General features: G+C 43.6%; 1 protein-coding gene across 1 annotated transcript in view; it reads right to left on the bottom strand.

The window, feature by feature from the left end:
• The window catches only part of TMEFF2 (transmembrane protein with EGF like and two follistatin like domains 2), a gene marked incomplete at its 5' end in the record, with an annotated part of 127021 nt that extends 101098 nt beyond the window's left edge, over positions 1-25923 (bottom strand). Inside the window, 4 exons of the mRNA XM_080621543.1 lie at positions 15594-15620; positions 18315-18444; positions 24291-24400; positions 25749-25923. Of these exons, the coding sequence (XP_080477669.1) occupies positions 15594-15620; positions 18315-18444; positions 24291-24400; positions 25749-25923 (442 nt within the window). The remainder of the gene's footprint in view (positions 1-15593; positions 15621-18314; positions 18445-24290; positions 24401-25748) is intronic.
• Between the last annotated feature and the right edge of the window lie 262 nt (positions 25924-26185).

Below are 26185 nucleotides of genomic sequence, written 5' to 3'. Positions count from 1 at the left end.
AAAATGTTCTGGAGCATAAAGGTGCTTCCCTAAAATGACATGAACCTTTTACAAGAAATTCGAAGCTGAAAGAAGCAGACAGGCAAGCAAAGCAGGGCCAGCACAGGGAAGGGTCCTCCACATCCTGAAGGGTCTTGTGTTCAGCTTTCAGAATCACAGGAAAAAAAGACAACCAGGGAAATACTTTTCATTCCAAGCAAAGCGATCACTATCAAGCTCATTATCGTATCACCAGACCCCAGCATTTAGGCACATTCACAGCTGATTCTCACATACAAACGCATTTTTTGGATGAGAACATTCATGTCCACGTTTACACTCCCATCTTGATGCACTAGCCAAGCACTCACTGGTAGGTTTTAGCAAGCAATTTCCCACTAGGGTAGCTCAAGGATGAAGCTTCTTTCACCTTCTTTGGAAACAGCTGCTCCTGGCTATCATCAGTGACATGATTTGGAAATACATTGACCCCAGTCTGATTCATGATGAATATGCACGTAGGAACATAAAAATTGTGGGCATGCATTTATGCACAATAATGTACAAAAAAATATGCATTAAGCTTGCTTGTAATGCTCATACCTACAAAAGGTTAAATTGCCCTAGGTGAGAGAGAGCTATTTAAATGGACCTTTTTATAATGGCAAACAATAATGCATTCTGCTTACCTTCCGACATGGCTTACTTCCAGTCAGCATTAAGGAGAATTACTACCTGATTTTAATACGTCTTGCTTCAATTTCATGCAGGCTTATTGTCTTCTAATTATCAACACAGCAATTTGATCAACATCCAGATTAAGGCATTGCCCTGACTTCTAACACTAGAGCAACGCCTGTGGTGGTGTGCTGATTTCTCAAGCAGTAAGCAGTTTGCTGTTGTCTCTCATCCCCAAGGCACAAATAAGCAGATGCTGCATTAAAGCTTGTTTTACAAAACTGCTTCAGTTGTGATATACATTTTTAATATAATATACTGAGTGCATTACAGTGAAAACTGCCAGGGTCAATAAACTCATACAAATTCATTAGAAAGACCAACTTCTCAACTAAGTCTAGCTGAAAACTAGATCTAGTTGATCTAGAATTGTCCAAAAGAAGCTGAAATGAGTGAGAAGCTTGACTGCATTTGCCACACGTGTGCACGGGTTTAGTTTACCATTTCAGCTTTCTGAACATCAGTCGGGATTGTTTCTCATCAAGGACAAGCTTCACTGACCTTTCCCTTCTTTTCATCACAAGGACACCACGGTTGGCTTGAAAGATTGAATTTTTTACAGATATTACTATTGTGAGAATAGAAGCAGAGGTGCAGCTTTTCATCCCCAGAATGGGCTCCACATAGGAGACACTAGTAGCCCAGTGTTTTGCAGCACCTACTGACATGCTTTCATTCATGGGTAGGTTTAAAGGGTAAGAAATTATATCTTGTTTTCAAAAGAAAATGAGAAGGAAAGACAAAGAGAAAGCAATGTTTTCAGTCTCTTTGGCTTATTTGCATTTCTTACCTACACTCTTCTTCCTCAGCTGACATTGTTAGCTGTAGGATGACAACTGAAGAGCACCTCTGGAGTACTCTGCAGCTAATCCCCTATGATGCCTGTAAACTACATAGTGAATTGGTGGTTCCAACAGGAGCTCTCAAAAAGCACAGATTTCACCCTTCGTTCAAACAGAGGGCAACCGTTGTTGAGCACTTTGAAGAAGCTCGAGCTAGCAGAGGATTATTATTCTAAACATATTTGTTTAAAGACAATGCAGTGTAAAATACGCCCAAAATTAACCTGGCCAGCAGCAGGCTAAGGTTTACACAAAGCATCTGCTGGCTGCCTCTGGTAAAACATTACATTTGTCTTGACGGTGTTTATGGCATAAGCGGCTGCTACTGCTAAGAGCTGCAGTACAGCAGCCTTGTGCGACAGCGTACCTTAAAGGAAGAGAAGTCCTGTAACACAACCTGCTCCGTTACATTTTCAGGATTGCTGTCTTTTATGAAGCCCTCTGGCACTAAATCTTTCCAGACAATAACAATGCAACCATAGCAGGTGAGATGAGTTATCAGAAGAGCTTTCCCTCCCTCACTACTGTTGGCAGGGTGCTCTGCAATGTCTTCTCCTTCTCTTCTTTATGTACATACATAATCATGAGAGTATGCCTACTTTTGTCTCCACAAGATGATGGCACCTTCATTCCCCATCATGGGAAGGCAATGAAGATGATGAGCATTGCTGGAACTTTCAGCAGGTTTATAAACTCAGCTGAGACATCAAACTGAACCGGTCCAATCCCTTAACTAACGACACTAAAAGTGACACTAACTCCTAAAGAAACACAAAGAATTTCCATTGCCTGCCCCACTCTGGGACAGTGCCACTTGACAAGTGATGTGGCTAAATGTCTTCTCCATGCACTAATTTAAGACTGGAATTTGCAGAGACTTAAAGGTGACACTTGTACCATACATACTAGCACCTACTACCACTGTAAGAGTAGCTGGGCACTAATTTAACCTGACCTTAGCAGGCTGTGCAATCTGACAGCTCCCCATGCTGTTCACCTGCTGTCAGATCAGAGTCTGCTGAGGACCTTACATTCCCTCTACATCCCTTCAAATTAACAGCATTTCATCAGTTAGTTCTACAATGCCATTAAACACAGAAACAGCAGAGATGACTTTCTGAGGCCCTGAAGTCACTGCACTTTTATGGGAAGGCAGAAAATGCAGATTTTATGTCTCACCTCTATGTATCGCCTAAGACAGATGGGGGTGCATATTCCTAATTACATAGATTGCACAAGTAATCTCTTCAAGAAAGAAGAGACTGCTGAAATGTCTCATGAAATCTGATGAAAGATTGTACCACCATTTTTCCTGCCCCTAGCAGCTGTCCTATTCCTTAGTTAAGACAAAGCAGAATCTCTCCTTCCTGTCCTAAGTTGAAAAGGGATGAAGCAGGGAGAAGTAAAGATGAAGACAAGAAAGTAGCCCTGTGAATTTCCAGTCAACTAAATGTGGGGGTTTCTTCCCATTTGCTTGTCAACTTTGAACATTCTTGTGTTCTAAGTTTATCACTGTTTTCAAATAACTATAATGCTCTAGAAAATTACCTCATATATTCTTTCCAATACAGAAATACCAATAGATTTTCTCAGCATTACTTCCAATACTTCCAAATTAAAGATATTGTTTTGTCCACCCTACCACTGGCTTGAGACCGTAACAAAACATTGATTATTCTCAATCTAGTTGACCTCTGTAAATTAGGCTTAGTTTAACACGACTGCCTGACTGTCCAGTGAAATCAGGAGGATCTTTTATTAACCAACAACTGTTGCAGCAGAGGAGTTGAGATGAAACTGAGGTAGAAGGTAGATGGATAGGAACAGGTAAAGCATATAAAAATCCTGATGAAGAATGCCCAGCAATAGCTTAAAACTGTTAAAACTGCCATTTTCAAGTACAACAAATAGCTTAAAAGCAAAACCTTTCACTTCATACATACTATTGTCAATTCAGAAAGGGCTCATGGTATTGTTTTCAAATTTAAAGAAAGAATCCAAGAAAATCCTCATGAACAATATGAGAAAATTTCAGGCACATGTCATCCAGCTAAAGACATCCAGAAAAGAGTACTTTACAGCAGAGGAGTTGGGGCATGCTGTGGCTTCCACACCTGAATCTATATACGTGACACTAATGGATTCAGATACAGATTTACTCTACCGGTTAGAAAAGTTCCTCTTCATGTAAAATGATCTCTTTTAGAAAAACAGAAGAACAAGCAAACAAAAAACAAACCAAAAAGAAACAAACACACCCTCCTCCCCCCAATCCCCGAAACCCAACAACCCGCTATTATTGCTGCTGCCTATAGGTAATGCTTAGGCATTTGCCACCCTCAGCTTCAGTAGCAAGGGGACAGTCACCACCACTGGGGCAGGAGGAGAGAGACCCCGGAGGAAACCAGAAAGAGCTCCAACACGAAGGATGGAGCTGTCCTTGGCACAACCCTGGCACCTGAGAATCTCAGTTCGACCTCATAACACACTGAGTGCCCTCAGCTCCTTTTGGGAACTGTTAAGGGGTCAGAAAGCAGTGATGGGCAGCACCTGAGGGAACTGGGTCAGGGGCTTGTGATGACAAAGGTGCCTAGGCAGGTGTCAGCTGGCCTTTTCACTGCTGTTGTCCAGGTAGAAGCTCCCAGCCTGATGCCTGCAAATGGACAGCTTGGCCAGGCCATCTCCACCACTAGCTGCCCTGTCACCAAGCTGCCTGCTGAGCCTCTCCAGTGCTGTCTGTAAAGACTTCACATGGAAATCCTCCTGCTGGCTTTTAAAAGCCCTCTTCTGCTGCTTCTGTGGCACTTCAGTGAAAGGCAGGACCCTGCCCCCCAAAATCCTCGGCCACTGAGCTGCGCTTTCATTTCCAGCACAATCCTGGTACTTCAGGTCATAGGAAGAGAAACGGGACACCAAGGAGGGAGGCAATGGCCCCACTGCAGCTCCTTACACGAACAGGACAGGGGAACCTGCCCATACTCCATGACAACCCAACCTTTGGGGCCAAGAGGCCAGCTGAGAGGGGACAGCACTGCCATGCCATGCAGTAGGGAACTGGAGAAGGGAGCCAGGTGACAGCGCCTTATAATCACCATGGGAAGGCTCACTTCAGCAAACACTCAAGTCCCGTGTTAGGGATTGTTACACAAGCGCAGGGGATTGCTCTGCACGTTGCTAGCAAAAGGCTTGAGAGCCAAGGAAGAATGAAAAGACTAACAAAAACTTTTGAAAATATTTAAGAAAACCTGTGCCAAAATCTCCTTAGACGTGTATCCATGACTAAGCAAGAGAACTAAATTGCTGGTGCTCATGTGCTGCTTGCTGGTCACGGTCAAAAAGCACTGATGCAGCAATAAGCACAGCTTAATTGCTGAGAAGCTTACATATTAATAGCTGGATTTTTGGTCAGAAACATGTGAAAGCCTGTAGGCTTTGGAGCAGTAAAATAGAATTGGGGCTGTATGTTGGCAGAATAAAGGCTGTTGCATTTTCTGCCTTTGATAGGGACTTTCCAGAGCTGTCAGCTGAGCTGCAGAATTAGAAACCTGACATTGCAGCAGTCAGTTTTTAGATTTCAAGCTGTTCAAATGACTTATCTCCAGGGAGGAATATCTAGCATGCAGGAATCAATAGTGAAACAGGTAAAGATGCCAGCATACAGGGACAGCCATCCCAACACCATGCCCCAGACAGCCAAGCGAATCTACTGAAAAGGAGTCGTGGGAAAGGATGACTGAAAAACGTGCTCCCCCTTTGAATAAGTACAAGAGAGATGCTATAGACTATTCATTACATTTGTGAGATTGCAGCTTGATTATATTCGATTCCACGTTACAGATTGATCTTCCACACACCCTCAGTTCACACTACACCAGTGCTCCAAGCCACTTACTGAAGAGATTATAAAAGAGTCTATTTTATCATATCTTCACCTCTGGATGCATTACAAGTGACATCGCTTAATTTTAGCCAATCTGAACAGCTAATTAGATGTAAACAGATTGAAAAATTGTACACACAGGACAACTCATTTTTCAAAAGGCCACTAATCGAAACAAACCTGAGTCCATCAATTCACTTCAGCATTTGTCTAAATGAATTACAGCGTAGACTTGGGCTGTACTGGCCTTGTGATTCATACAACCGACTCCCTCCTCTTTTGATGAAAATCTCAGGCACTGTACAAAAGAATAAGTTATTTGTTTATCAAGGCTCTATTATAACAAAAATGAAGATGCCTCTCTGTCTGAGTCTAGTGGACAATAGGTATGAGCCAAAGCAATTACAGCCTACTCGGGTTCTTTCTTCTCACCCATCACACGCATCAAAGCTAGGGAGGGTCTTTGCACTAACAGATTAAAAAATCAAATTGTATTTAATCATGATCAACAGGGGTTCCAACTTCAAAGCAATTTGGGTGCCATCCTTCCCTCTCCTCTCACCTCCTTACAACACGAGAAATGGGAAAGAAAAGGATGCTCAACAGATAGCTGGTGATCCTCCTTGGGACTCCCTCCGAGCACCAGCTGAGGGTAGACTGCAGTCTGCAGACACTGAGCTGCACACAGAGAGAAGCCCAAAGGTGCCTGACACGATTCAGACAAGATCAGGAGCAGCTGAAGTTATCCACTGCCCGACTTCTACATGCTATTGTCTTCTTTTACAAACATGCACCTAAACTTTACTCTGAGTTTGTGTAGCTTTAACTGCCAGCCTGGCATCTCATTAGACCTCTGTTTGTCAGCACAAAGAGCCCTGTTGCTTGTTTGTGTTTCCCATACTGGGACCTCACTTGGAGCATTGTGTGCAGTTCTGGTGTCCTCAACATAAAAAGGACATGGAACTGTTGGAACAAGTCCAGAGGAGGCCACGAGGATGATCAGGGGACTGGAGCACCTCCCGTATGAAGACAGGCTGAGAAAGTTGGGGCTGTTCAGCCTGGAGAAGAGAAAGCTGCATGGAGACCTCATAGCAGCCTTCCTGTATCTGAAGGGGGGCTATAGGGATGCTGGGGATGGACTATTCGTTAGGGACTGTAGTGATAGAACAAGCAGTAACAGGTTCAAACTTAAACAGGGGAAGTTTAGATTGGATATAAGGAGAAAGTTCTTTACTGTGAGCGTGGTGAGGCACTGGAATGGGTTGCCCCAGGAAGTTGTGAATGCTCCATCCCTGGAGGTGTTGAAGGCCAGGTTGGACAGAGCCTTGGGTGGCATGGTTTAGTGTGAGGTGGCCCTGCCCATGGCAGGGGGTTGGAACTGGATGACCTTAAGGTCCTTTCCAACCCTGACTATTCTATGATTCTAGGATTTACTGACCATGACCTACACAGACCTTTCTTTTCCCTTGAAAAATATAAGAGCATCAAAGCTTTCACAGCAAATCTTACTTGCCTGCCACAGCCCTTGGCTTCTCAGTACCTCTGAAGCTGCAGGTACCACATCCAGTAAAGATGGAAGCATTGTGACATCCTTACCCTTGCTCAAGACTCTGCTTCTTAAATGTACCAGTGGCCCTTTGGCTCATTGTGTTTGCAGAGGACCTTGCAACAAGCCCAGTAACTACAAAGACTCCAGCTTTCTTTGCAGCATCATTGTTCCCAGGGGCATTTCCCCACCTCACTCCCCTGGTTTCCCATCTTTGTTTTATGGTTGTGGTTTTATGTTTGGCCTCATCAGAGAGCCTGTTTTTACACTAGTGCACCTAGTAAATCAGATTGGGTTGTGTCAGTGAACTGTTTGTTTCTTATTTCCCCAGTTACATCTGCTGAGAACTTGATCAACGAGGGAAGTATGTACCCACCTAGGTCACTGATAAAACAAACAAACATATAAATAGCACGAGGCTGGTCCCTGTGCTGTCCATCTAATAATGATAAATCCACTTATAATTACATTGGGAAAGGCAGTTTTTACTCCACTAATTGTGTAACACATTCATATTGCATGATTTTTGCTCCTTAATCATAGTGTCATATAGGGCCATGCCAAATATGTCACTGACATCCACGTACACTATATCAGTATTGTTGTCTTTAGGAAGCAAATATGTAGCTTCATAAATTACGCTCCAATTAGTGGACAAAATCTATTACATCAGTCCATATTGCTCAGAATTAGTTCTCATCTATTTCTTTATTAAGGAGGTTCGGGTCTACATGCCCTGCTTCAATCAATGTCAGATTGACAGGCCTATAAATATCTGGATTTTTTTTCCCCTACCCTTTTTACTACTACACTCTGTAAGGCCTTTAGAACCTTCCTGTGTTCTCAAACTTATTGAAAAGCAACATTAAAGTCCCTTAACTGTCCCTCTTTAAAGACTGCAAAATATTTAGGACTGCTGAGGTAAAACTGATCCTGCTTCAGTAGCTGCCTTTTAATAGGTTTAAACAGGCACCATCATTATCAGACTCCCATGCAGCTAGAGCTAAGGAGATCAAGAAGCCCAAGGTATTAAAAAAGTCATGTGAAATATCATGGAAGAGTTTTGACCTCTTCTTCCCCAAGTCAGGATATTTTCAAAATGCAATTTGGACTTCTCCCAGTTGTTGAGCATTTGGGACTTTTATTCAAATATTCTCCTGAGTAATATGGGCTGAAATAATTGTCTTTGTTTTGAATAAAAAACTAAGCATCCTCTGTAACACTACTCAAAAACCTGGGCTGAAAGACTTGTGGCAATGTCTTAAAAACCAGTAGTTCTGTAACATAAAATTTTAAGATGCCTGGATTTAAGCATGAATTGTTCTGGATTCTCAGTCATGCACCACACTCATTAAACTCATCCTATGTGGCCATTTACAAAAAGAAGGTGGCAATCTCCACTTTGTTAGGTGTCTGGAAATCAGTTGTACCTTTCCTGCTTATAAGCTCCCACTGACTTCAAAGACAGCAGGCAAAATGTCTGGTTTTATTTCCCAGTCCCTGAAAGAAAGCCTCTTGGACAAAAGGGAATTTAAACATCCAATGCAGAATATATTAAATTTGTCAGATGCAGCTGAGGTCTGAAATGTAAGAGTTAAAGAAAAGCGAGTACAGGAACCTTGAGAGAGACTTGGCAGTTTTCATCCCATTTGTTCTTTTAAGATCTCACGAGAGCATCAAACCAAATCCTATGTCACGCCAAAACCAGTTCAAAGCAAGCACATAGTGAACCAGCCTCTTCAATCACGAAACCACAGAATATATAACCAAGAGATGAACAGGATCTGAAGAAGTTCTGGTCACTCCAAGGCTGCAAGACATACACATTCAGAGAAAATGTGAGGGTCAATGATATTTAGGCATGTGATAAAAATTAAGCATGCGATTGAACACATGCTCTTACCCCATGGAGTAAGGTATTTGTAGAGAGCATGGTAGAGCCTTTTGAAAGCTTGAGAAGCATTTTTCTTCCCTATGAAAGAACTCCCTACATAGGAAAGTGAAAGAGTGGGCTAGATTCACCTCTCATTGTCATCACTGCTAATCTCCAGTGACTCCACAGTTGTCACAGGGAAAATTAATCCAGGTTTACAGAGATGTAGCAGACAAATCTAGCCCGTTGCATCTCTCTTACTGTGTTTACAACAGACTGATAAATGAGTATTTGTGATCCAATGTCCCTTTTTAATCTGTTTGAGGAGTATCATAGGATTTGTTCACTGGTTTGATGACTTGGTTATCTGTGGATTTACAAATTGAACGTGATTAGACAGCATATTTTGGATTCTTTTGCTCCATTTTGATGTAGACAGACAACTTTGACTCTTAAAGCAAAACCAGGGCCTTCTCAGTATTTTTTGGTGTAAGCAGACTATCTTTCACTCATGGTCTCCTTGTGTAGCTCTGAACTACTTAAAAGAAGTGCTAAAAAACATAATTTAGGAAAGAGCGTATGAATAGATGTCATTCCTACTTCTCGCCTACAGAAGTCTGTGAATCTTTATGGCATCTTCTATTCATTTTCTTCAGTTTTGCATGAATGGCTGAAAATGGGCCACAAGTCATTCACTACGGGCCAACTCTTTCCCCTGGTAGAACCTTTCCCCTTGATAGAACCTGTGCATTCACACCAGAAACACAGCAGAGACTTTGGCCATTAATAACAAAGCAAGCACAGGGATAAAATGCATCATTTTTCATTGGATTTTCGCATTCTAACTTCAGAAGCAGCAGAAGCAGCAAGCAAAACATAGGCAGAAAGCAGGCAACCAAATCCAAAACCAGTATCTCTCAGACTAGTACTTTATATATAACCCTGGAGAGCTTCAAGTTCACAGGAGCTGTGGGGATTTGCTTGAACTTGTCAGTCAGGCAGGGCTGATCAGCTCAGTACTTAGCTCAAATAAGAGCCTGAGAGGAACCCGAAAGTTGGTATTCCTGTCATTCCTATACCTTCGTAGTGTTGTCCAAAACCGGCACAAAATGCCCATGCCAGGGGCCTAAAAGTTCAGCACTTGCAAATGCCCAAATTCTTCTCATCTAGTCAACAATAACACAGGAACTTCATCTTTTCTTCATTTTTAAAGGCCACAAAGAGACTTTTCCTGACCTAACTCCTATATAGGTCAGAAGCACACCAGCCCTGAACCAGAAGTCATGCAATCAGGTTACGACAGCGAAGAGCTTGAGCTAATACGCCCAGCCTTTCAAAGAGCTTATTGGGTTGGGCTCAGTGCCATGCTGAGGTTAACAAGGTAAAAACCTGTTTAACAGAGGAGATGTATATTTGACCATCCACAGTCAGCTCAATCATTCAAGATTTAAACATTACCTCCAGAGGTACTTACCCAGTCATTGCACGTTGCTTATAGTTGATTTTGTACCTTCTGATGCTGCTTTTAAATTATACCTCTAAAATCAAATTAGAGTAGAAGAAGATTTCCTATTGCCTTATTGCAGTTGATGATAGTACGTGGGGTCAAGAGATATTCTAAATTCACTTGAGAAGTCTGTATCACCATTTATACCCATACAGAATGGATTCCCTTTCTTTCAGAGGTTAAACTAGAACACTTCCAGTATTTTCTTACATATTGGGAACAAGTGTATATGTACGTGTTTATCACCACTGCATTTTAAACACTGCTTCATTCAAACCAATATATACTCCAGGTTTTACTGTGTATTTTGGCTCAAGTGTTATTGCTAGGATAGTGTTTACAGCAATACTCTTTGTGTTCTGCATAGCCCTGCCCATCAATCAACCTTGTAATAAAGCAGAAAGGGAAATCAGTGGAAAAGCAGCAGAGCTGCTGAATTCAGGTTAGTCATACAAAACCAGCATGGAGACAAGCACAAACACAATTGGGTCAAAGTAGCCATTAGCCGGTTGATTAAAGAAAAAAAGATACACTTGCACCATTACAGTTTGCCTTCAAAAATAATTTAGACTTTAAAGTGTTAATTTTTTTCTCCCTGTTTCCTCTCAGTTAGTGTTTCAAATGACTGCTGCTCCATACAGATTTATAGTATGTATGTGTTTACTCACACATCTTCTAAGCCAACAGGAAAGGCAGACCAGAATTCCAAATCTATCATTAAGTCTACATGTTGGCACCTAAAAGAGCTGCAGGACTTCAATTTTTCTGGATAAGACTGAAGGGATAAACTGAAAGAATGAACAAACAAACAAACAAGACATTCTCATCCTTAAAATACACACACAAAACAAAAGAGACAGAGGGAGGAAAGAAGTTGGCTTGCAAGGTTGTTGATTACCAGGTTTGTTTAACATATTAGTAATAACTTTAAGAGCAATATAATCTCTGATACTTTCTGGATTACATATGGGTCTGCTGACAATCAGTGTGGTTTAAAAGACTCAGCACTGGTCTGGCTCTGAAAGCAGAGTTATTCCCAGTTCAGCCACTGAAGTGTGACGCAACTTACAGCTTTTTGTCCAGTATGTATACCCAGACCCTGCTTCACAGATTCTATTCTCCCCCTCACTGTGAAACAAGTGCCTCACAGTACCAGGGTGCACCACACTGGAGTCCTAATCTTATAATTAGTGCCTCTAGATGCTACTGTAAAATAGATGCTGATGATGATATTGATGAATTATGACTTGTTTTTTCATTCTGCTTTAGTCTAGATCATAAAGAATTAATGTAAACATCAAACTAGGATAAGATCTGTGTACCCAGGGGCCCCATACAATTCCTACTGAAGCCACTAGGACTTGAATGAAAATTGAATAAGGCTCTGAAGCTGATTCAACATAGGTGCTTACACACTGCCTTACTGGGGATCACAGAAACACCTAGTGTGATAGTCACCCACAGTAAATCCATTGGACTATGAATGCAAGCCAGTCAACAGACCTAAGAATACAGATAATGCAGGGAGGGGAAAGAAGTGTTCAATGTGAAAAAGACATCAAGGAGAGGTGTTCTTAGCACAGTAAGAGCTATAATGAAATACTGCATCTTGAGTTTGTCACTGTTTGAAGGAAGCTAGGAAACGAGCAAGAATTCATTATAAAGCTGCTCAAGACCAAAACATGAATCACTGGGATCTAAAAAAACCCAGTTGTCTAGAGAACAGCATAGATGAAAATGAATGGAATGTCTTTAAATTACTCTCTGTATAAACGCTTTCACATTCATTCTTTCTGCCATTGATTAGTGTTTTTCTGGGATATGGGCTTTTAAATAATTCCACACCATACGCTCAGCTTCTGCAATCAAAACACAGAAACAGCTCTTGATTCTGCATTTTCAGCCTTCATTTACAGGGGAAAAATGTCTTCTGCAGTAAGAAACTTGAACACCTACTGTTCTTACCCATTTACTGGATATCCCCAAAAGTGCACGCTGGAGGTTCAGTAATCAAATGAGATTAAGTTTCCCCCATCACTTTACAAATAAGGGGACTTTTGTACGCTACTGCTGCATAAAAAAGGATTAAATCATTTCTGGAAAGCCCTCAAGACCATTAAAGTGCTAAGAAGCTGGGACCTCTCTGATCCCAGCATCCCTGACGGGAAGGCAGAAAACCCTAAATCCTAAATAATAAATTGAGAAGATTTCTCTGCAAACCCAGATAGGAACACGCAGAAGGGAAGTGTGGCAGGGAAAACACAGCCTCTGGCTTTATTGTTCCTTGTTCCTGCTCTGTCCAGTTTCCTGAGGAAAAAAGGCTTGCGTGACCACATGGTGTGTTAGTGTACGTCTGTCCGTTGCACCAACCCCTGCCCAGTCGTTTCTGAACCCTTAACCAATTACAGTTCCACGAGACAAGAGGTCCATTGATAGAGAAGCAGTACTGAGAGCTGGAGGGGTGTTAGTCATGGGGGAAAACACCTCAAAGCAAGAAATCTGGCATGTTCTAAGAACTGGAAAAACACAATGTTCTTTACTAGTTCACGGTTTATTTCCTGTTAGATGTGTACCTTACCAGACCAAACAAATCCAACCACGAGATGCAATTCTGCTGAAGAGGTGCTTCCCTTTTCTCACAGCTTGCGAGTGGTACACAACAACACTAAGGGAACCCATAAGAATAACATGGAGGGGCTCCAGCAGGAATCAACATCCTTTTGGACCTATAAGTGCTGAGAGGCAGAGATTCCTGCTGCTGAGGACACTCCTCAGCAACTGAGACTGGAGGATGAGCCCTTACAGGTGCCTTCAAGAAGTCCATTCGCTCTTTGTCTTTTTAACCAGAGCCTCCTAACCCATGCCCAGGAGGCATCGTTCAGCCTGCCCAGACAGACCATCACAGCTGCACAAACCATACCCTTGCCAGAAAGTCTGCCAGCTCTGAAAAACACAGCACACATAGATGCACCACAGAGCACACAGGAATGCCAAAGTGTTGTGCTACCCCACGTCCTGCCGGCATTCCGACAGCAACAAGAAATGGGTCAGATCAACAAGAAAATGGCTGTTCCTAAGGATTCCCACTGTCTGATATACCTCAGGTCCCTCACTGCAGACGTATGTAGCACCTCTGACACCTACAGCATCCATCACAGCCCTATTCTGCTGATTCAGGCAGAGGTAATGGACAGCTGGGGAGGGTCCCTATGGTCCACCAAAAGAGATGCTGCATTGGTTAGCAGTTTGTTAACCAAGACTGAAGAAGCCTAGGAAAAGAAAACTTACATAAAACCAGCAAACACACACAAGATTGCCCAAGACCAGAAAAACATCCCACTCATGATTGCTGGAGTGGATTTTACAAGACTTTCAGTGATGACATCCAAAATTTATTACAGCTTTTACAACAAGACTGTGTCTAGTAAAGAGTGATGTAGTGACAGCATTTACTTCAGTGGATTTAGCTTCTTAGGGCACATAAATATACTTTTGTACTTTCAGAAGAGCCATAGCTGCCTACTAAATCTTGAATAATACAAGGCAGCTTTGTAGACCTTTAAACACATGCACCAACTTGGTTCTGTTTTCTTCACAAATCTGCTCCCTTACTATCTGCCCAGTCAGTCCCCAAGGTCCTGTCATGCTCACCTTTTGTCAACCGTAGCTTTTAAAATGAAACTGTTTGGAAATCATACTTTTAAATTCCTATACTTTTATCTAAAAAGAATGAAATTCATTACTTTTAGAAAGTGGCCAAGTTTGTTTTCCCGCCTCCCCCGTTATAAAACAAATGAAATTTTATCTGTTTTCCTTAGTACACACGATGAATTTTGCGCAACTTCATTTGAAAGCTGACTGACCATATGTGTGAAAAGTCTATCATAAATACAAATTAAATTGTAGACTGCTATTAAGCACTGAATAAGAAACTTGTTTGGTGTAACAGTTTAAAAAGACAATTTGAAAGGACATTAGAGTAAAATAGGAATAGCTGGACAAAGCTCCTGAAAATTAATAGCAGCATTTTAGGTTGTGATTCTGGGGGAGAGCCAAGCTTAAAGCACATTTAAGTGTCCCAATGTCCAGAAAGCAGCCCAAGTCCAACATTAGAAAGTTAAGTCCTCTGCAACTGCCTCACGCTCATGTTGTTGACCACTTCACAGGTAAAAATAACACTTTACTCACACATTGCACTCTCTAATATCCTGGTTACCAAAACTACACGAGGACTAGGTGATATTTTGCCAAATCATGGGACTATATTTGAAAAACCTGATTCCAGCCAGGACCAGCCATAGAACTGGGTAAGAGCCCAGACCTGCTGTCTGTGTCTTACGCCAAAAGCTGGCTCAGCTCCTGGTGGCTGCCCCAGCCAGAGGAGCCCAGCAGCACGTCAACCTGATGCTAATCTTGCCCTTCCCCTGCCATGGGGCTCCTAGAGCTTATTCGGGAGGCTTGGGCACAAATAAGTCTAACTGTTAAGGACAATTTTCCATAGCCATACAAACTAGCCCTGACCCACCAGGCCCACCATGCAAGTAGCTCCCAAAAGTCACATTCCCTGCCCCAAAGCAGGGCACTACAACAGTTATACTTCCATGAAGGATCAGTCACAAACCCTTGGACCAGCGTTAAACAAGCAAAACCATAAATGACTGCACTGAAGAAATAAAGAGAAAGACGATCCCCAACTCAAATGCAAGCTTGCCTAAATTTTAAGGTATGCAGTAAAGGGTTTGGGCTATTTCCACTTTCATTTTTGCTGCTGCTATTCTTATAAAAACACATTGTTCTTTCCGTGTGACAAGTCCTCACATCTTTGAAAGAATGCTCTGCATTACCACAAAATATTTGGCTTGAATCCCCCAGTGAGGAGGAGCCAAGGGTTTGGCTCACGTTCTAAAAACAAAAGAAATAGTACTCTAAACATAAACCAAATGAGCGCAGCTGTAACAGTAGATGGAGATAGAGCTCCTAGCACAACCTATGAATAATTCCAAGTCCTATTATAAGTAACAGCTTTCTGAATTTCCCTAGAAAACAGCATGTCATTATTAAGTTCCAGCTTGACTAAAATGCAAACCATCATTTTATTTCAGTGAAAATGCTAAGCAAAAGACAATATGCAGTGTAACAAAGTGCAAAGCACATCCGCTTAAAATCTGAAGTTGTGAAAGACAATGCGTGTACATATAAGCACAGAGATACTAAAAGATAGCTCTTACCTCCATCCCCAGATCCTGAGCCGGCATCTGAGGAAAGAACAGAAAGAAATTCATATTCACACGCTACAGTATGTCCTGTAAGCATGCAAAGCGTAAGTGTATTCAGTATAAGTGTATTATATTCAGTATAAGTGTATTACAGCGTAGGCTATGTTTGATGTCATCCCTGGGTAAACTACAGAGATCTAATCTGAGCGAACTTCACTCAAGCCATCTTTCCCATGTCTCAACTCTTTTTCTTTAAAGTTTCTATATCAGACTAAAATAAGATAAGCCCTGGAGCGCTGAAACATCCTCATAAGCCTCTGCCTCATTTCGTTGTACTGAGACTGATAAACCTTTGTTCCCAACAGCTGTGCAAAGTTACCCGACTTGGCCACTACTAAACCTTCACCAAAGAGAATTTTTAAACCCATCTGTTTGAGGCCGGACCAATTGGAAATTAATGCCATTATCTTTCCAAAACAGTGACATCTCATCAGATCTAGTTGGAATAAACCACTGAAATTATTATTATTCAAAGTCTTCAGATAAATGACTGAAATGCCATTTTTTTTTTCTTGAGGTTGTTGCTGAGTTTCAAAATTAAGTGCTTTATTTTTTCCCCTGCTCCATGGTTTGCTGGCTGGAATGACGAGAGTCACAGATTTAGAAAGCGCAACGTCACAAAACTGCCAACACTGGAGCTTCATTACGCAATTTTCTAAGCAAGGCACAGCACGGAGTGCACACACATGTAGGGTTACCAAAAATAACCCATAAGAGGAGTTTCTTTTGCAGGGAAAGGAGGGAGGTTGTCATCCCATCCTCCCCCATAGTGAAGGGGTTACCCATTTATCAGCATCAAGATTAACAGAAAGAGTTTGGAAAGGGTGCTTTGAGATCAATTACTCTATGAGTCGTTAGATCTAATTAACTGACAGCAAGGTGTGGTGGATCTGAACTGGCTTGTACATGCCATCATTGCTCAAAGTCAAAAAAAGAAGGAAACCCCTTATTTAAATCAACTTGTCACAAGAATAGCTTGAAGTGGTAGATTTACACAGCAACACTGCATAGGACAGGTGAAAAAGGGGTCTGGGAAAGAGAACAGAAAACGATGGTGTTTTCCCAATGACCATCTCCTACATTTTCCTGATCTTCTCTCCTGATTCTCCTTCTCAAATGAGCTACTGAAGAAAGAGGAAAGGTGTCTTCATTACATTACAGAGCCTCATGGCTCTGGGAAGCACTGCTTTTCCAGGTGTGCCAGGTCTCCCCAGCACCGAGAAAGAAATGAACACCTGCTATCACCTGCCTCTCACAATGAATTATCATATTCCCTGGCTCTTTGGAGGAAAAGGACCCCATGTTTCTCCTTATGCCCCTACCCTTTGATGCCCAGACCCCTGCCAGTGATGGCCAGGAGGGCTGCTCACTGCCACACTTCTCAGCAGCCCAGGTCTCTATTTCTGAAATCCACCGTGTGTTTCAGAGAGAATGCTTCCAACGTGGCCATTGTCAGCAGGCAAGCAAGGTTAAGAAAAGATGTTACATTATCCCTTTAATCAAAAAGTTTGAACCAAAAAAGACAAGTGGCTGTGCTGAGACAATTCGCTATGTTGAACAAATCCTACGCTACAACAGGTTTTGTCAGCCTGAGCTCTGTTTAATATGAATTTATAGACAAAAAAAATCAAAATGCAGCATATGTGTTGTTTTTTTTTTTCCCTCTTGAAAATTGTCAGGTAACAGCTTCAGAGAACAACATTTCCGGGGAAAGAAGTTGATTTTTTATCTCAAGTGTATGAAACACAAAATCACGGCACCGCAAAAAGTTTATCTAATGCACTTTTTATTGCTTCCTCCATCCTCAGCCAGGAAAAAATGCTGCTTTAAGTTTAAAGAACTCTCTCAAGAACAAAGACTTACTCCTCCTGCTCTTTTCAAGTTAACTTCACTGCCCACCTCTAACAGATACCGAGTACAAAAGAAAAACATCAAGAACCCCTGCACATAAGCAACTCGGTTTTACTGACTGGTTTTGCTCATTCACCTTTCTAGCTGTTTCATAAAAGCAGAGATACAAATACCTCGCAATGTTCAGAGTCAAAAAAAGATGTCTCAAATGCCAGTTTTCATACACACTCTTTAATGAATTCGTCCAACAAATCCAGGAAAAAAATCCAACTGTTGCATAGATGTCCTCATTAAATGTGTTTTGAGCCAAATCTGCAGCTGGTATAGACTGGTAAGGCTCATGATAACCTGTGGTCTATTGAAAGATACCATCTGGGATTCTGGCCCTACATGCTTAAGAAAAGACCTAAGAAACTGGATTGCAGGCAATAATGCTCCAGTTCTATCTCTCCAGATTATGGAGAGGTTTGTGGTAATCCAGATGCCCATTTATCAGACATCTGCTCGTTTAATCTGCTTCCAGTTACTTGTCCGAACAGCTGAGGGGTGTACGCAGCACACAGAATGATCAGGAGCACAAGATACATATTAAGAAGAAACAACTTCTGAGCTGCACTCTTCAAAACAGTGTCAATATCATAGACAGTGAGCATATACTAACTTAAAAGGGAAGGACGGCAGCAATTTCTCATGCCTACAACTGTAAAGAATTAACCTGTAATGAATTCAAAGCAGGGATCCAAACAGCTTTGGCCACTCACAGGTTATTTTACTCAGGGACATGGCAAGGTCAGCGAGCAGCTTGGACCATGTTATACGTACCAGTCGCACATGATCCTTCAGACACCAGGAGTATTTCGCTCTGCTGCTTGCAGGCAGCCTGTTTCAAGTAGCATTCATTCTGGTAGGTGTCGCCGTTGGAGCCACACACGGGCACATAGTCATTGTTACACTGATGGGAACGGACAGAGAGAAGCAGCGTTAGTCACACAAGCTGGATGGCTCAGCATCCATCTAGCTACCCCTCTGCCCCCTTCCAGTATTGAAACCTTGGGAAAACAAACAGAGGGACACGCTGACCCCCAGAGAGAGGGGGGATTTTTAAAAGCATAAAAGGAAGAGGATCGTAAACCAGACTTGAACAGGTTATGGGAAAGACAATCTGAATGGCAAAGCAATCAGTAATTGCCACTCTGAGAGATCTCTCCCTGCAGAACGAGGTGGGGGCATTCCCCTGGGAAGCAGTGCCGGCAAGGCACACGGCTCCTTGCATCTGCAATAGCAGCTCACATGTCTCCATTGGATGGCTACAGACAAACTGTAATGAAGAGGCTTGCTTTTCCCCTCCTCCCGTACACACACACCCCCTCACTGCTACAGAGACAGCCGCCTGCATACTCAGAACTGTGTCCGCCTGTGCGTGTATAACTATTTAAGTACATAGCTATAATTAGAACTGATTGGACAGGCTGAAATTATCCGAGACACCTATGATCAAAACTCATCCCTCTTTCTGCAGGGACTCTCGGCAAGCTGCGCCTGGGATGCTCCAGGAAGGTCCAAGCTCTCCCCACGGTGGCCAGCAGGCAGGAGCGGCAGCACTGCAGCGAGCCAAGACAGAAGTTACTCACACCACGCACCCCTCCTTCGGCTCAGACTCCTGCCCAACTCTGCAAACTACCTGTGCCTTGTTCCCTCCACCACTGGCAGACTGCTTTGCCCTCTCTTGTTCATTTTAATACAAATAATTCCATTTTACACTGAAAATTTGGCAACCTACCGGGTGCAGTTATCATAAGATAATCACACTCTGAGGCTTAGAAATACTTGGATGTACCCTGTACATGGTAATTATACCAGGGATATGATTATCTCATGATTACCACACTCCTGGTATGCCTCATTGTTTAATTATAACAAATGGGATGAACACAATTATTATTTACAAATGCTCACCTCTGCTTAAATCCAAATAAAAATTAAAAAGAAATCATACTTTGTCTTTAGCTACATTATGCCACAAAGTGTCTGAGGTGTGTTCATCAGGCACAACGTGAAATGCAGAACTGAAGTTCCAGGGATAACATCAAATAGGCTTCAAAGTGAATGACTACCGAAGTGATTAACACAAACAACTGCATAGATTGCATTAATTGCAGGCCTCCACACACAGCAGCTGCCAAGAAATTATTCATAGCTGGTCAGAGTGACATTTTGATTGGGCCAAATCAAATGACATTTTCCTTATGCATTGTATTTTCTTCAATCTTCCCAAGCTGCTGCCCACCCCCAGCACTCTCTTTCCTTGGAACGAGAACCAGCAGCCACAACAGTAGAAATCCTTTCCTAACGACGGGCTCCTCCATGCAGAGATTTTAAACAGTTGATTAAAAAGTGTTACTATGCTATTTTCACCATTATGTCCTCAATCTGAGCAGAAAACGCTAACTCCATCCAGAAGCTCAACAGCAATTGCTGGAGGCCGATATGGAATATTTAACCAGGACAATTAACACAATCATGCAGATTTTTAAAGCATGAAGGATCAGATTGTGCTTGCTTTAGACATCCTATCTGCTTGTCACCCATGGGACTTTTTGCCAGAGCAATCTGTGCAGAATTTGGCCCAAAGTATCTCAACAAGCTCCGATACATTCAGAAACAATGCTGGATCCTGTTCTGAAGAAACACAGCGGCAAATCTCTACTGGTTTGGCCCAGAGCAAGAGATGATCTTTTACACTGACTCAGCTGCGAATCTGAAAGGCCAGGCGGCCTTACATTATCAGCATACAGCATCACGAGTGCCATCCTGATCCACAGAAGCAAGTGAGAGAGCTGCTATGAGACAGGCGGGAACTTCTTCCAAAGGCTGGCAATTTCAAAACTCATTTCGAGAGACACCAGGGCTCCAGGCAGGAATAACTCTCCCCATAGAAGTTTCCCTGTCTCTCCTGTGGCTCCCACCACATTCAAGCTTGGCTTCGGCCAGTGGAGGTAGAGGGTACTTCCATGATGGGTACCAGTGACGCAGCCTTTTCTTCTTCAAACTGTGCTGGTAGAAGCTGTATTTCTTCACCTGTTGCCCACTCTTCCCACCACTGCTGCCTTTGGACAACTCGTATTGGGATGAAGGCAGGAGCCACAAAAAGAAGTGAGATCTTGCAGGTGGCTCCTGCCTTGGCTTTGAGCTGGGATGGCTCTGAAAGCCACCAGGAAACTGTAGTGGAAGTTATCCGTACAACAATCATGGATGAGAAGGTTGTGATGTTTGTCACCAGGATCATTCCTAATCCACTAGAACTAGACTCTTGTACTTGACCACACTGAATCTGGTACTCGCAGCTCTTCACGATAAAATACTTCTTGCTAGTACTGGAGTATATTAGATGTTGACTGTCAGTTTCTTCAGTCTACTGACACATTTTTGGCATTGGTTTAGAGCTTAATAGCCCAAGCCCTAGATGTGGGAATGCTTCTCTATCCCGCAAGGGCTGATCAAGGAAATCCATGTCAAAACTCCCACTAAACCCAGCAGCATAGTGCCATGCTGCCCACTTCTCTCTCCTTACATGCACATTTTAATAATACAGCTGTACAGCAGGGAAATGGATGTACCCAAATCAGACAAGTATCAGTCAAAGGCTGCCTTTCTCAGCATTAGCAGCCTTGAATGCCCACTATCACGAGAGACAAAGCAGCTTTGTAAGCATTGTGGTCTGCACTGGGCACTGAAAGCATAAGGTTTGTTTTATGAAGAAAATGGTAACTTGTTTAAGTTCTCCTCCTGGTATCACAGTTAAAAGTGTCCTACTCTCTTGAATCAACTACTCCTAAATGCCACCTACATCTTGAATGAAGCAATATGAAAATATATTCTGCAAAGAGAATATAAAGCTGTAAGTTGTCCAGGTGCTGTTCCAGCTCCACAAACATCGAGGCATGTGAGGGATTCAACACAAATGAAAACACGACTCCTCCTTCACATGAAAACCAGTCAATGTCCACAGTCCTCGTGACTAAAGAGAAAAGATATGTGACTGATGGAAATACACTGGCGTATTTTTGGATATGTTCATGAAATCTAAGAGGGAAGAGAATCCAGGCTGCCAGAACTGTGGCTTTGGGCAGACTGGGGTACAGACCCTAGCAAGCCATGTCTCCAACCATGTGCCTGCTGGCACAGCTCTGCAGCTTCCGGTGGACCCATGGAGTTTGCCCTGTGCAGGGAGGGAAGGGGTGATAGTTTTCCCCTTGCTCAGCCCCACTGCTGGAGCCAGTACCAGCTCTATGCCTTCCCTCTCTGATGGCACCAAGGTCTAGGCTTGCCCTGAGCAGGGTATGGGTCTGCATTTACAAATCAGAGCAGGACATGGTATTTTACAACTAAATACGTGTCTCATTGTGAGAAGTCAGTGAATGAGCTATCATTTTGCAGTAGAGTGCAACAAGAGAGCCAACCAATATAAATCCCTTGCTCACTACATGCCTGCTGTCTCTCCAGGGACAGAAGCCTAACTCAGGTGTTCCAGAGCAGTCTGATCATATTCAGCTTTTCAAATAAAAACAAGTTCATTTTAGCTCCACTTCAACAGACATGGTGCACCTGTGATTCTGGTTTGAAGAAACCCAAACTGAGATTGCAGCAGCCCTGCTCCCCACTTCTGCCTCCCCCAGCCCCTCAAGACACAGGCTGGCCAGCCCAGGAATTTTCAACAGTATATGGAGGCAAAATTAGCTTTCTGCCCTTGTCTATTATCTCAAACTGCAGTTAAAGCCCCTGGCAAATTGTGGAGAAAACATAAAAAGTAATTATAGTGATGAGGAGTCTGCTATTGATTTGCTCACTATCACCCCAGAGAGCTGCAACCGAAACGGGGGACCTGAATTCTGATGGGGAACCCCCTTACTCATGACATAAATTACCTGGCTGGCTCTGCCTTACTTGGCCAGCATCAGGCACCGCACCAGAAATTGATTTTTGACTCTAGTGGCGTATCTTTTTGGCTTGTCACATTGTCCACTGGTGTTACAAGAGAAGTTAACATGCCCCCCGGCTCTGCCTGTATCAAAGTGGATGCATTTGACTAAAGAAGCCCCCGGCACTGCATCACCCTTCTCAGCGCTGGCATAGGATCGGCCACAGGTAATTTGCCCTCCAAGGTCACAGTCAGCCCTGTGGCTCCACAGGGAGCTCAAATCAAGACAAAGAGCTCCAAATGCTTACAGGGCCTGATCTAAATGCCACTGAAACCCAGGATTACTGCTGATTTTAACCCATTTATTAGTGATCAGGCCCACAGTTGCCCAACTCATTCTTAATATCCTGAATCACCAGGGACCAGCATTCCGCCTTGGGAAAACAGCACTCCCAATGCCTTCTTCCCTGTTCATAGCAATATCTGAGTTTGTTCCTTCTAGGTTATGAGTTCATTGCTTTATGACAAATGGCAACGCCAAACTGGGACCAAACACAAGACCCAAGCACTCTGTGGCTGCCCTAAGTTCCCAGCGCTCATGGCACAACATCTGTGCTAGCTCACCACTAGGCAGTGGGACAAGTCACAGACATTTCACTTCATTGCAGATTTTTCTTAGAAAGAGAAAACAGACTAACTCTTAAATCACTGCGTGTGCTGAGCCTAGGCAAATGCTCAAAACAGCATTCTCACATTGAATTTTTGATTACATGTAAACTAGAAATGGAATTAAAAAAACCCACAGTCAATACGAATTTTCTCACAACATGGGAAACTCAAAGCACTTTAGCAAACAACTGTCTTGTTCTTATTATAGAAAATTCCTTCTTTGTTTTAAATGAAAGAATTTCTCGCTTGGGTTTTTTTGTCCAAAGACACGTTTGGCTCTAGAAATATAAACAATACTTGTCATACCTCGAAGTGAATAGTTTACCAAAGCTCAGTAATAACTTAATCATTACAGATGTGCACAACTTGAACTGTGCACCATTTGGCCTGCTCTACTGTAAACATTCATATCAGCATTACAAGTTCCACAACTTTACAAATCCACATCAAAATGCAAGAAACCACAGGGGAATAAACGTACATACAACACGTGCTCATACATGCTTAAACTCCTTTAATTTGTTCAGGTTTTATTCAGGTCTTACGTAAAGCACAGCTGTTTTGTGAGTTGGCTAAAACATATTAAATGGAATCCTTCATAATGAAATCGTCTGACTTCGAGAATGCCTGAGATTTAGATGTAGCTGTAAGAGGAAGAGAGAAGGAACAGAAAGAAAAAAAACCCTCCTACCCAGAAATAGCCCCCCTTAAAACTATATAAAACCTAAAGGAAGTTCATGATTTTGGAACAGAGGGATTGCTCCTTAATCTGATCAGCTAGGCAGATAAACAGGCAGAAGCATTGTCACTATGCAGCCCTTCCTGAAAATATTGCATAAGCACATTACGGATCCATTTCTTTAACTAGATCAGAACTCTGAATACAATAAGCCATGATCTGTATCAGAAATGAATTTAGAAAGGACTCTAAATCCTTGTTAAAACGGCAGAGATGAAAAATCAGAAATGCACAACCTGAAACTGCAGACCCGGAGGGACTTTTAAAGCCACAGCATCTGCATTTTCCCAGAGAAACTTATGTCTTCTTGACACTAGTTGGTTCTCCTGCCAGCTTTTATACATGCTGCCAGGTTTTCCCTCTAACTTCTCTGCACGTAGAGAAATAAATTGCCAAGAGATAGGTTATAAAGGGAGATCCTTGATTTGTATTCTCATTAGTGAATTAGAGAGCAAAATATCAGTCTTCTTACCTTGAACTGACAGACACAAGTCACACTGTCTCCAATCCTTAAACACTCCCCATCAAATTTACAGGTATTGGTGTCACAGAGAAAGAGATCATTTTCTCTATCATCGTAACCTCAAATGTAAAGAGGGAAAAAAAATAGATGTCAGCTTTGGTCTAACAAGGCGAACAATACGGGATGATTGCATTTTAATGCACATAGCACAATAACCTTGTTGATGAAATGATAGAGTCCAGATTTTCTTTTGTCCTTCCCTGTCCCCAGTTTTCCACTTTTTCTCTTGTTTCTCCCTCACTCTTTCTCTTAGTCCTTACCCCTCACGACCTCACACACTTTTTTCTCTATTTCACAGACTCTATTTCCTCAAAAGCCATCCGGTAGTTATGCTATTGCATGGCTCTGGGTTGGAAACATCATCAACGTATCCCAATCCAATAGCAAATCTGTTGGACAAAAGTCCAAATTGGAATTTCTCCAGCCCATGATGCAACAAAGCCCCCAGTAATAAAGACAAACAGGCTGTGTGTTTTTCCGTGATGGTCTGCCTGATCCCAATGAAGACTGATCACCTCTAAGTTAACAGGGAGAAGTGCCAGGTTCCCCACGAGCTGCTGAATGAATCGAGCTCTCTGCCTTCATTTTCTCCAGGAAAAACCAACAGATCTGACTGAAGAATTCAGTTCACGAATTCAAGCATGAATTTCAGATTTTGCTAGCTGACTTCCCACTCCCAACAGCATGCAAGGTATTAAAACAAAACAGCTATATCAGACTCCAAACCCATTAAGATCTAAATCCATTGATTTTTTTAGAAAACATCTGAGCACTCTTAACCATCTCGCTACATGTTTAAAGTGAAAAGCTTACAGTGGAGGTTCCCCCCCCAACCTAACACGTTATGTGCGAAGCACACATTACCCTAGATAACGCTCTTTCCCTCAAAAGGCTATTACAGCCTCATGTCAGAATTACTTTGTGTATTGGAGAAGGGCCGGCTGCTGACCTACATAGGAAACTCATTATAAAGGTCAGCCGGACGCTAAGGAGCAGGCACCGTGTTCCCGGTGTCGCGGCGTCCCTACCCCGATTTGCTCTCGATTCGGTGCGCACGGCAACAGCCGCCCGCAGGATGCGCGCACCCGGCCCGTCTCCCCGCACCCCCGCTCCGCAGTCACACACAGAGTTGCCCGGTTTAAGCGCGGAGTTGTGCGCCCGCGGGCCAGGGAAGCCGCGGCGCTGCGCCCCGGAGGAGGGCGCGGCTGCCGCGCCCGGCCCCGCGGAGCAGGAGGCAGCGAGGTGCCCGGGAGCTGCGGCGAGCCCCGGAGCCCGGCACCTTCTGCCTTCCCCATTCCCATGTATTCCGCGGGACGTGGCATCGCCCTCTGAAGTTGTCTCCCCTGAGCTCTCCCGCGCAACTTTGAGCGCCCGGCGGGGCAGGACGCGGGATGCTCCGGTGCTTACCGGAGCAGTTCCAGCCGGTGGGCGTCTGGCAGTCGCTTAAGGAGGTAGGGAAGGCCGCCAGCTTGTCGGGGCGGGCGAGGACGAGCAGCACGGCGGGCAGCAGCAGCCAGCAGCAGCAGTCGCAGAGCGTCCAGCCGCCGCACTGCCGGGGCGGGGAGGGCTCCCAGGGCACCATGACTTCCTAACTCAACTCTCCGGCTGCGGCGGCGTGCCCCCCGGGCGGCGCGGCGGGCGGCAGGGACGGGCGGCGGGGCCGCTGGGCATCCCGGGGCCCCGGCCGGCGGCGGCAGCGGGTCAGCGAGCGGCGGCTGAATGCGGGCGCGACGCTGGTGCGAGCGGCGGAGCCCGGCGGGGCGGCGCGGGGGTGCGGGCGGCGGCGGGGCGGGGAGCGGCTGCCATAGGGGCCGGGCGGCGGGGAGCGGGGGGAGGGCGCGGAG

This window comes from Psittacula echo (genome assembly GCF_963264785.1).
Source record: "Psittacula echo genome assembly, chromosome: 6".
In the NCBI taxonomy this organism is placed as follows: domain Eukaryota; kingdom Metazoa; phylum Chordata; class Aves; order Psittaciformes; family Psittacidae; genus Psittacula; species Psittacula echo.
The sequence above is the reverse complement of the archived record's forward strand: the minus strand, read 5'-3'. Positions and strand labels throughout refer to the sequence as shown.